Source organism: Thermobia domestica, chromosome 3, assembly GCF_964235325.1.
Source record: "Thermobia domestica chromosome 3, izTheDome1.hap1.1, whole genome shotgun sequence".
In the NCBI taxonomy this organism is placed as follows: Eukaryota; Metazoa; Arthropoda; class Insecta; order Zygentoma; family Lepismatidae; genus Thermobia; species Thermobia domestica.
Window position 1 is genome coordinate 351410545 of NC_137456.1, and position 12606 is coordinate 351423150.

General features: G+C 34.7%; 2 protein-coding genes across 3 annotated transcripts in view; both read right to left on the reverse strand.

Annotated features, from left to right (window-relative positions):
- LOC145681303 (uncharacterized) overlaps positions 1-2651 on the reverse strand; it is a 40903-nt gene extending 38252 nt beyond the window's left edge. Inside the window, exon 1 of the mRNA XM_081752957.1 lies at positions 2354-2651. Coding sequence (XP_081609083.1) covers positions 2354-2378 — 25 coding nt within the window. The 5' untranslated portion in view covers positions 2379-2651. The remainder of the gene's footprint in view (positions 1-2353) is intronic.
- Positions 1-12606, reverse strand: part of LOC145681304 (short coiled-coil protein homolog) — a 337128-nt gene that overhangs the window by 126464 nt on the left and 198058 nt on the right. The window lies entirely within an intron of this gene.

The window sequence follows — 12606 nt, forward strand, 5'->3', positions numbered from 1 at the left end:
CTATTAATTTATAGATTTTTTTTTTTAAGTCCCTAACCAATTCCATAGTCAGAACACTAAGACAAGGGGACCGAGATCATCTTTGAGGGGTTGAGTTCACCTTACATTCATACCAACAAATAACTGAAATCAGGGGCGGATCCAGGGAGAATTTGGGTGGCCCATTCAGATGCAGAAGGTATATTATATATATATATATATATATATATATATATATATATATATATATATATATATATATATAAAGATTTTAAGACAAGTTGCACTCAAATTATGCCAAATATTGTATATTCATAAACACAATAGGGGCCCACATGAGCTTTGGGGGGAGCGGTGGGTTGTAATACTGCTACTTTAAGAGCTCCAAACTCTGGAATGGGTTTTATTTATATATACTAAAATAAGAAAGTTTCCTCTTCTGCGGGGGGAAGCGATTGCCCCGATCGCCCCCCTGGATCCGCCACTGACTGAAATCTTCGGAGGGCTCTGAGCCCCCTACCCCTAGCTATGTGCCTGCCTGTCCGTATATTCCCTAAATTGAAATACTGCATTTTTTTTTCTGTGATCCTAACCGAAAGAACAAAATTGATGTCCCCCTTTGTAAGTAAGCCGGATGCATTTCTTCCTTTTGTCTTAAAAAGAAGGAGAGTATTATCTCAGATTTTAAAACAGGTTACATCAGACGAACAAAAACAAAAAGTTTATAGTATACCACGGGTGTTGTTAGCGTAGGGAGGATCGCCCCCCCCCCTCAGATTTTAGTCAAATATATTTAAAGAAACTATATTACTTTGTATATACAGTATAACTTCTGTCGGAAAGATGATTTTGATTTTCATTCATCCGACCCCCAGGTTTAAAAAGCTAACGACGCCAGTGAGTATACTCATTTTTAAGAAATGATATGCAATGAACTTTCAAAGCTACAAAATAACATTCTCTTACATTTTTCCACATTCAATTGCAATGCTAAGGGTGGGGGAATATTTTGAAAAATCAAATCTCTATAAACATACTCAATGTTGCTAAAGTAATAGCAGAACTTCACATTTGTGGAAATTTTGGACAAAGTGGCGTAAATACTTAAAAAAAATATAAATACGTTTAGCAGATACATAAATGAGTGATAAGATTCTAATCGAACAAGCTCAAAGTGATAAGAAGTACCACTACACTTTTTTTTGTGAACAAAGGCGGTTCGTAAGGGAAGTCACGCTGCTAAAAATTAAAGCTTTATTACTCGAAACTACGGAAATAAAGGTTATCTAATACATTGATGATTGTTGTATACAACAATTTGTACATTAAGAAAGTTTTCTTCTTTTAGTTTGAAGCAAAAAAAAAAAAAATCTAATTTTTATCGGTGTGACTTGCCTCACGACCAGCCAGCACAAATTTCTTATATTATCACGGTTATTCTTTTTAACCAATAATAAAAAAAGTTTATATAGCTATACAGTGGCGTATTTTGGATTTTGTTTTGGGAGGGGCTATGCACGACACATGAAAAAGTACTTATATTTTTTTCCTTTTGGGTGCCGACAAATTGTAATGCAGTTGTGCATATATCAAATTTATTTCGGGGGTCTTGAGCCCGATAGCCATCCCCCTAAATAGGCTATATATATATATATATATATATATATATATATATATATATATATATATATATATATAGGCGCGGATTTCCCTTGATGCTCAGGTTAACACTGGATAAAATAGGCTTCAATTCTGCTTTATACTGGATAAAGATGTAAACTATGGTTTAGTCCCTCCCTTGATCATATCCTGGATCCGCCACTATCCTGTATATATATATATATATATATATATATATATATATATATATATATATATATATATATATATATATATATATATATATATATATATATATATATATATATACACTGTAATACAATACTGTAGTTACTGTACATAGATTTTAGCATAAACAATCGTGCAGCATTTTAGTGACAAATAGTGCTGAAGGGACAAATATCCTCCTTTCCTGAGTTTAGAAATTTGTACCCTGTACTTTGCTCTAGCGCCGCCACTGATTGTAACACGAATGACATTGACTCAGCGCCTGAGCAAATAAGCTGGTTCGCTCGCTTCCTCCTCGCTGCTAGAGCAAGAAACACGGTGGCCTTCAGCTTCAGCATTTAGCTTGCGCCAGTTGCTACAGCCATAACGCATGCAATCAATATTTTTGTTACCACTCTTAAACTCGATGCAACGCAAGGTTACATCCTAAATGCAAAAAAAAAAAAAAAAAAAAAAAAAAAAAAATAGTGTTTATTTAATATGAATACAAACACAAGTTATTATACTGAAATGTACAAATACTTACGAGTATTCATTTCTTCCTTCAACATCTGAAATAGAGTTTGTGCTTCAACGGTTGAGAAGATGAGGGTTGCCGTGTATTCGAAATTCACAACAATTTCACAAACAAAACGTTGTTTTAGAATTAAGATGAAATCGGTCTCAAATATATATGCTCAATAAAGAATATATGAAATCAATTTACAAAGAAATTTTATAAAAATAACAACTAAATCTCGCTGGAAGTGAGCTTACAGAACGGTTCGCAAGCGACAATTTATTTCCCCAAGCTGCTCTCTCTCTACCTTCAAGCAGTGTATTCGCTCACTGCTATGTGCTGCCACCTAGTACTGAAATTATAAAGTTACTAGTGAGTAGCGTTTCTCCAGAGACGGAAGTTCTTCCGTGCGTAATTTTCTTTTCTTTTCTTTTTATTTTTTAAAATCTTTTTAACTGCCATATTAGTGTAGCGAATGTAAACAGAGAAGCATTGTCATCTCAAACATTAAAAAACTTCATGGAATAACATGTTTTACTTTCGATTAACGACCAGCGACGTAACTAACGGATGGAACGGGCTTGTGCCCAGGGCGCAAAACTGGGCAAATATTTATTTTCGCTACAAAGCAAGGAAAAGAGTTCTAGCAAACTGAAAATTATATAAAAAAATTACCTCAGAAACTTAACAAGACAACAACGACTCACCAATCTTAGGATCATATCCATAGAGCATAAGTTAGTTTCAAGGCTATCTTTTGAGAATATTGTAAAAATCTTTGCAGCCAAAAGAGTCAACAAAATTAAATTTTTGTTCCAGTTTTTTGTACTTTCATTTAACTTGTATCGATTTAAGAAATTTGCAAAACGTCCGCTAGCTTGACTGTTTTGTTATAATTAAATATTCTACTCCAGGCTGTTGATTCATTCCACACATATGCACATCCCGCTATAATTTCAAAAACATTGTGATTTGCAGTTATTATGACAAGACTGTAAGAATATGTCAAGCATGCTACTCTGAGATTATTTGGCAATCAAATACTAATTAATTTGGTGTTTTACCTCGTAGTAAAAATTAAACTATGTACTGCAATTTTGAAATCAAGCATTCACTTGAAGAAAAAAATGGAAGAGGAGAATTACTGTGTGATGCCAATATCAGGTGCAGTCGTGGAGCATTTTCGCTTAGTTGGTCAAGCGAGGGCGCTAGGGCGAGTTCTTGCCCCACGTGACAACTAGCTTAGTTGCGTCGCTGGTGACGACAGGAGAAAAAGTGATGTTCAATCCCTCAAGGGTGTGGGCGCAGCTCCAAAATTTAATATTATCTTACCCAAAATGTGTGTCTTTCACCTAAAATGTATCATTCTTCAGGTCATCATATCATTTTCAAAAATTATGTCACCCCCAAGTGTTCTCATCGGCGCAGCCTGCGCTCTAAAACCCACCCGTCGGCAAGGGCGCCGATTTCTCTGTAAATTTGGGGGGCCCATTCAGATGCAGAAGGTGTATATATATATATATATATATATATATATATATATATATATATATATATATATATATATATATATATATATATATATATGAAGATTTTAAGAAAATTGCATTCAAATTATGCCAAATATTGTATATTCAGATACAATAGGGGGACCCCCATAAATACAATAGGGGCTTACATGAGCTTTGGGGAAGCCTTGCCCGTCGGTATCCCTGGGAAAGAAGAAGAAATGAAATGAAATCTTTGAGTGTAACGTCCCACGATTATGTCATTTAGACTTAGGAAAACGATGATTAAAGCAAGTGAATGATGATGGAAGAATTGGTGGAATGATAATGTGGAAGGAAATGGGTATACCATGAAAAAACGCATGGATATGGTGTTATCCACCACAAACTCACTTGGCCGAAGACCGAACCAGGGACTCCACGCACCAGACAGGGTTGAATTCAAGGGGTAGCCCGGGGGGAATCCTTTCCCCGAAGAAAATTCATTCCCCCCCCCCGGAGAAACTCAAAAAATTTCAGTCACAAAATGTAGAAATTACTTCACATAATTATTTGCTTTCTTTCCCTGCACGTGCAAACGAAATCCAATCTCTCAATATACATATAAATGACACAGACCCATTCTATATAAATATTAGACATGTAACATCTAAGATAGAATACCAAATAGCCAATAAAACCTGTATTTCTTAACGCTATGACCAAGTTTGGAAGAACATGAAATTGTCAACTGTTGAAGAAAGGTTTGTATTTTGGTAAGTAGTATACTCTCGCCCTATATTATATATTAGTAGGTAGCACTAGCACAGATTGAGATAGGAAAGGAAAGATAGGGAAGATCTTTCGATCATTCCATATGATCTCTGATGTCAACAGCCTTCAGTTCTTGACAGTTCTTGCATTATTTGAAATAGGGCACGTAAATCCCATTTCTCGCATCGGAAGTAACAGACGTAAATGTGTTTTACGATTGTTAAAGTAAATACACCTTTCTTTAATTAAAAATAATTCAGTTAAAGGGAGAGACTCAGAGGGCGTCATTTAGAGGGATCAGGGAGAAATAGTTATCCCTCCTGGATTAGAGACTTATGTAGAATTTATCAATATGATAGTAGTATATAAGTGAAAGATTGCTATTGAAGGTGATGAAGATCCTGCTCAGAGCCGTGCCATGGGGGAGGGGCAAGCGGGGTGACGGCCCCGGGCGCCGAAGTAAGGGGTGTAGAATTCGGGAGGGAAAAAGAAATGAAAAGAAGGAAAGGATAACAGAGGAATAAAACATATGTGCACATATTATATAAAATGAAAGGAAAAAAGTAATGAAAAGTGCTCAAAATCAAGGAAAAGCATGGTTTACTTTTTAAAATTTTCTCACCTTTTGCGGCTGGTCTGTCGTCCTCACACATATATACGGGGCTGCCGTCGTATACTCTCGCGCCAAGCGCTGATTTTCCACGACACGGCACTAATCCTACTGAAGATTTCGTAAGCTAAACTATTGATGGGTATGCAGTGAAGAAATCAAGGCTAATATGCTTGATTTAGAATCAGAAGTGTGAGAAAGAATGATAACTTTTTGTTAAGATATTTCTTTGTGTGTTTGTTTTAGGACAAAAAATATTTGAGTTAATTTAAATCTTTTTAAAAACTTCTACATTAGTAACAAACAGTAACTACTGAATATAGGAAATAATAATAAAAATAGCTACTGTAAATAGCAGTTAAAGTCTAGTGTAAAATATTTTTTCCAGTCTTTATTCAATGTTTTAGATAAAATTAAACGATTGTTTTGTTTTTTTTTAAATTATAATTTCACATTGAATATTTATCAGCAATTAGTCTCAATATTAGGTAAGATGTGTATGTGAATGGAATTGTTAAATATGCTGCTGCTTTCTTGCAAAAATACAGAAAAACAACCCTTCCCCCCCGAGGAGTTGACATTCCTTCCCCCCGGGTGAAAATATCTGAATTCAACACTGGCACTCTACCACTGAGCTACCGTGCCCCATAGGTACTCCTGGAAGAGAAGAAGAAAAGTAATAAATCATTTCGAGAAGTCAAATTCGAGATTTCAGTGGATGGAGTAGTAATCGCGGCACTTTGCCGAACTTTTTGGCCCCTGGGTCCCTGCCTCAGGACCCATGGTCCCTGGCCGGGGTCAATGACCTAGGGGTACCATGGCCCACCCCTAAATTTTGGCAGGGGTACATAGGACCACCCCTTAAATTTTGGAAATTGCCCAATTTAAACATTGGGTATTATAGTACAGGATCCTAATATGTATTATGATAAATTTGGGTGGTCCACCTCGTTCCCTTCTAGGTGTAAAAAATTGCCAAAATATAAACGTAAGCAATACGTTATACCACGTGTTTTGTTTTGGCCCAATTTCTCCCCTTTGATGAGGTTTTATTACCCTATATGGTTATATGGTCATGTATATGGGTTCATTTCCTATCATAAGACATTGGTATATTAATGCACCCCTTGAAAAATTTGGGATGTGTACCTTGGCCCACCCCTTAAATTTTGGAAATTGACCAATTTAAACATTGGGTATTACAGTACAGGATCCTAATATGTATTACGATAAATTTGGGTGGTCCACCTCGTTCCCTTCTAGGGGTACGAAATTGCCAAATTTTAATACATTCACGTGTTTGGTTTTGACCTAATTTATCCCCTTGGATGAGGTATTATTACCCTATATGGTTATATGAACGTATACAGGGGTCCATTACCTTTCACAAGACATGGGTATATTAATGCACCCCTTGAAAAATTTGGGAGGGGTACCTTGGCCCACCCCTTTAATTTTGGAAATTGACCAATTTAAACATTGGGTATTATAGTACAGGATCCTAATATGTATTATGATAAATTTGGGTGGTCCACCTCGTTCCCTTCTAGGTGTAAAAAATTGCCAAAATATAAACGTAAGCAATACGTTATACCACGTGTTTTGTTTTGGCCCAATTTCTCCCCTTTGATGAGGTTTTATTACCCTATATGGTTATATGGTCATGTATATGGGTTCATTTCCTATCATAAGACATTGGTATATTAATGCACCCCTTGAAAAATTTGGGATGTGTACCTTGGCCCACCCCTTAAATTTTGGAAATTGACCAATTTAAACATTGGGTATTATAGTACAGGATCCTAATATGTATTACGATAAATTTGGGTGGTCCACCTCGTTCCCTTCTAGGGGTACAAAATTGCCAAAATATAAACGTAAGCAATACGTTATACCACGTGTTTTGTTTTGGCCCAATTTCTCCCCTTTGATGAGGTTTTATTACCCTATATGGTTATATGGTCATGTATATGGGTTCATTTCCTATCATAAGACATGGGTACATTGATGCACCCCGGGATGGGTACCTTGGCCCACCCCTTAAATTTTGGAAATTGACCAATTTAAACACTGGGTATTATAGTACAGGATCCTAATATGTATTATAATAAATTTGGGGTGGTCCACCCCGTTCCCTTTTATGGGTAAAGAACTACCAAAAATTAAATTTCGGAGGTTATTGACCCCTTTGATAAGGATTTAACATGTTATATGGGTATGTACAGAGGTTTATTACCTTCATATGTTTATGTGCCCTTTTAAATTTGGGAATTATCAAATAACAAAATTCGGTAAACCTTTTCTTGGACCCAATGGTGTTCCTCTTATGGCCAAATATTCAAAATTTAAAGGTTATTGACCGGCTTTATTATTGAATAACTACAGGATTTATTACTTTTTCATAAGACACAGGTGTATTTGTGTACCAATATTTAATTTTGGGAGGGGTACATTTCTTATTGTCATATCAATAATTGGTAATTGGATAGTATCTCATTCATTGGGTAAATCATTATGATCACGTGATCAGTTATTGACCTATGATGGGATTAGGAGTCCAGGACATTGGTACATTTAAACTTTGTAGGATAATTTGAGAATGCGTCATTGGTTTCGATTATTCCAGCCAAATATAAACGTAAGCAATACGATGTACCACGTGATTGACCTTGATGATGTAGTGTACAGGGATACATAGCTAACCTTATTGAAACTTATGACTCATAGTCTTAAGGGAATACATGCTACAACACTGGCAAAGTTATTGTTGATGCAATTTGATTGGTTGATCACTATCTTTCGTGCAATCTGATTGGTTGATCACTATCTTTCGTGCAATCTGATTGGTTGCTGATTTTCAAATCTTTGCTGCATTCAGTTTTGTTTTAACATTTAAAAATCTTGGTTTCGTTCAACATTTTGCACTCACTGATAAATATGATCAAAACCGTTTATTTGTTAATCGAATAGTTAAAAACCGGATAAAGTTTGACGGTTAACCGTGAAACGTAAAATTTTTTTAGTTTGAAATTTTTTTGCTTGAAATTTTTTGTTTGAAAATTTTTTCGTTTCCAAATTTTTTTGTTTCAAAATTTTGTTTGAGATTTTTTCGTTTGAAATTTTTGTTTGAAATTTTTTTCGTTTGAAATTTTTTGTTTGAAAATTTTTGTTCGAAAATTTTAATTTAAAATTTTTGTTTAAAATTTTTCGTTTCCAAATTTTTTGTTTTGAAATTTTTTGTTTCAAAATTTTGTTTGAAATTTTTTTCGCTTCAAAATTTTGTTTGAATTTGTTTCGTTTGAAATTTTTTGTTTGAATTTTTTTCGTTTCAAAATTTTGTTTGAAAGATTTTTGTTTGAAAGTTTGTGCACTCATTAGTAAAGAACCGGAACTGTTAGAACTAAAACCTCTGGCAACATTGTGGTGCAATAGTACACGTCAGAACATAGGGTTGTACTTGAAATGAAAAAAACACAATTCATTGAAATGGATCATTTTATTACACTCCACATACATCCATACCAGATAGTGGTTCTGGATATTGTCGATACAATGTATTTTGAACTTCTTGCACTAGTTTGTCTTTAGCATATAATTTTAATTCCAGTTGAAGTCTTTTAAGGTCTATTGCAATATCAATTGGTGGAAACTCAATGCCCATTTGATCCCAAATAAACTGTTTATCAATGCAGGTATGCACCCACGAACGATGTTGACAACCATCACAATATCTAGATACATGTTGTACAATATGCATAACACATTTTTCAAAATAGTACTTTTTCAGGAATATACTAGTTTTGTTGCACACTTCCACTGCATGTTTCACACACTGAAATACGCTGATGAATTTGTTCCATTCCGTTTGTGTTAGATACACCATATTGCGAGGGACATGAAATGTACTCTTTTTACGTAACAGCACCATCTTCTCTTCGAGGACTGTACGCATCACCACTTCATGATTTGAGCCTAATGATTTGACTATGGTCACATTTAGCTCATCATGAAAATAATCGTTCATTTGGTCGATTCGTGAACATAATATTTGCCATTCTTCACAGGTCAGTTGTACACCAAATTGTTCTGCTTTGCCCAATCGAATCACTGGGTCAAATGTTCTAGCACTGATACCAATCATCACATGTTTTGTTTGAAATATATTTATTGGATAATAGCTTGCGAAGATGAACTCTTTATCGTTAGAAGTACACATCTTTCCTCCTGAAAAGCACTTGCTCAAATGATTTCACGGTATTGGTTGATTTATAGAACTACGACTGACGTCATTGGAAAGGAATGTGCTGACATTTGAATTCATGATTTCATCACAGTTACTGACGTCATGCTGACCAACCAAATTCATACAACTATGTCTGACGTGTTGATGTTTGAATTCATGATTTCATCACAATGGCTGACGAATCCGGCTATGTACTAAATTCAAATTGATGACTTCGACCCAAGAATCCTTTGTAACATAAAGATACAGATCCAGTATTTAAGAAACGCAGCAGTTCTTCTTGTTTTGATGCCTCCATGGGAAAATATCTTGCTGGTAAAATTATATTCTTATCATTTTCAAGCTTCACTACGATTCTTAATCCAAACTTTGTAGGGATTATTTGGCTAGCTAAGATTCTATAAGGTACATTCTGTTGTAAATCAGTAATCTTGGTAAATGATTTCATCACATCACGTGTGTTTAGAAACTGCAGACAAGTAGCCATGATGATGTTATCATGAATACTAACGCGAACGATGATGCAAAACTGATGACGTTGCATTATCATGTTCTGATGTGTACTATTGCACCACAATGTTGCCAGAGGTTTTTGTTCTAAACAGTTCCGGTTCTTTACTAATGAGTGCACAAACTTTCAAACAAAAATCTTTCAAACAAAATTTTTGAAACGAAAAAATTTGGAAACAAAATTTTCAAACGAAAAAAAATTTCAAACAAAAAAATTTTGAAACAAAAATTTTAAACAAAAAAAAATTTGGAAACGAAAAATTTCAAAACAAAAATTTTGCAACAAAATTTTCGAACAAAAATTTTCAAACAAAAAATTTTGAAACAAATTTCAAACGAAAAAATCTCAAACAAAATTTTGAAACAAAAAAATTTCGAAACGAAAAAATTTTCAAACAAAAAATTTCAAGCAAAAAAATTTCAAACTAAAAAAAATTTTACGTTTCACGGTTAACCGTCAAACTTTATCCGGTTTTTAACTATTCGATTAACAAATAAACGGTTTTGATCATATTTATCAGTGAGTGCAAAATGTTGAACGAAACCAAGATTTTTAAATGTTAAACAAAACTTAAAACTGAATACAGCAAAGATTTGAAAATCATCAACCAATCAGATTGCACGAAAGATAGTGATCAACCAATCAGATTGCACGAAAGATAGTGATCAACCAATCAAATTGCATCAACAATAACTTTGTCAGTGTTGTAGCATGTATTCCCTTAAGACTATGAGTCATAAGAATCAATAAGGTTAGCTATGTATCCCTGTACACTACCTCATCAAGGTCAATCACGTGGTACATCGTATTGCTTACGTTTATATTTGGCGGGAATAACCAAAACCAATAACGCAATTCTCAAATTATCCTACAAAGTTTCAATGTTCCAATGTCCTGGACTCCTAATTCCATCATAGGTCAATAACTGATTACGTGATCATACTCATATTTCACAATGATTTACCCAATGAATGAGATACTATCCAATTACCAATTATTGATATGACAATAAGAAATGTACCCCTCCCAAAATTAAATATTGGTACACAAATACACCTGTGTCTTATGAAAAAGTAATAAATCCTGTAGTTATTCAATAATAAAGCCGGTCAATAACCTTTAAATTTTGAATATTTGGCCATAAGAGGAACACCATTGGGTCCAAGAAAAGGTTTACCGAATTTTGTTATTTGATAATTCCCAAATTTAAAAGGGCACATAAACATATGAAGGTAATAAACCTCTGTACATACCCATATAACATGTTAAATCCTTATCAAAGGGGTCAATAACCTCCGAAATTTAATTTTTGGTAGTTCTTTACCCATAAAAGGGAACGGGGTGGACCACCCCAAATTTATTATAATACATATTAGGATCCTGTACTATAATACCCAGTGTTTAAATTGGTCAATTTCCAAAATTTAAGGGGTGGGCCAAGGTACCCATCCCGGGGTGCATCAATGTACCCATGTCTTATGATAGGAAATGAACCCATATACATGACCATATAACCATATAGGGTAATAAAACCTCATCAAAGGGGAGAAATTGGGCCAAAACAAAACACGTGGTATAACGTATTGCTTACGTTTATATTTTGGCAATTTTGTACCCCTAGAAGGGAACGAGGTGGACCACCCAAATTTATCGTAATACATATTAGGATCCTGTACTATAATACCCAATGTTTAAATTGGTCAATTTCCAAAATTTAAGGGGTGGGCCAAGGTACACATCCCAAATTTTTCAAGGGGTGCATTAATATACCAATGTCTTATGATAGGAAATGAACCCATATACATGACCATATAACCATATAGGGTAATAAAACCTCATCAAAGGGGAGAAATTGGGCCAAAACAAAACACGTGGTATAACGTATTGCTTACGTTTATATTTTGGCAATTTTTTACACCTAGAAGGGAACGAGGTGGACCACCCAAATTTATCATAATACATATTAGGATCCTGTACTATAATACCCAATGTTTAAATTGGTCAATTTCCAAAACTAAAGGGGTGGGCCAAGGTACCCCTCCCAAATTTTTCAAGGGGTGCATTAATATACCCATGTCTTGTGAAAGGTAATGGACCCCTGTATACGTTCATATAACCATATAGGGTAATAATACCTCATCCAAGGGGATAAATTAGGTCAAAACCAAACACGTGAATGTATTAAAATTTGGCAATTTCGTACCCCTAGAAGGGAACGAGGTGGACCACCCAAATTTATCGTAATACATATTAGGATCCTGTACTGTAATACCCAATGTTTAAATTGGTCAATTTCCAAAATTTAAGGGGTGGGCCAAGGTACACATCCCAAATTTTTCAAGGGGTGCATTAATATACCAATGTCTTATGATAGGAAATGAACCCATATACATGACCATATAACCATATAGGGTAATAAAACCTCATCAAAGGGGAGAAATTGGGCCAAAACAAAACACGTGGTATAACGTATTGCTTACGTTTATATTTTGGCAATTTTTTACACCTAGAAGGGAACGAGGTGGACCACCCAAATTTATCATAATACATATTAGGATCCTGTACTATAATACCCAATGTTTAAATTGGGCAATTTCCAAAATTTAAGGGGTGGGCCAAAGTACCCCTCCCAAATTTTCAATGGGTGTATTAATA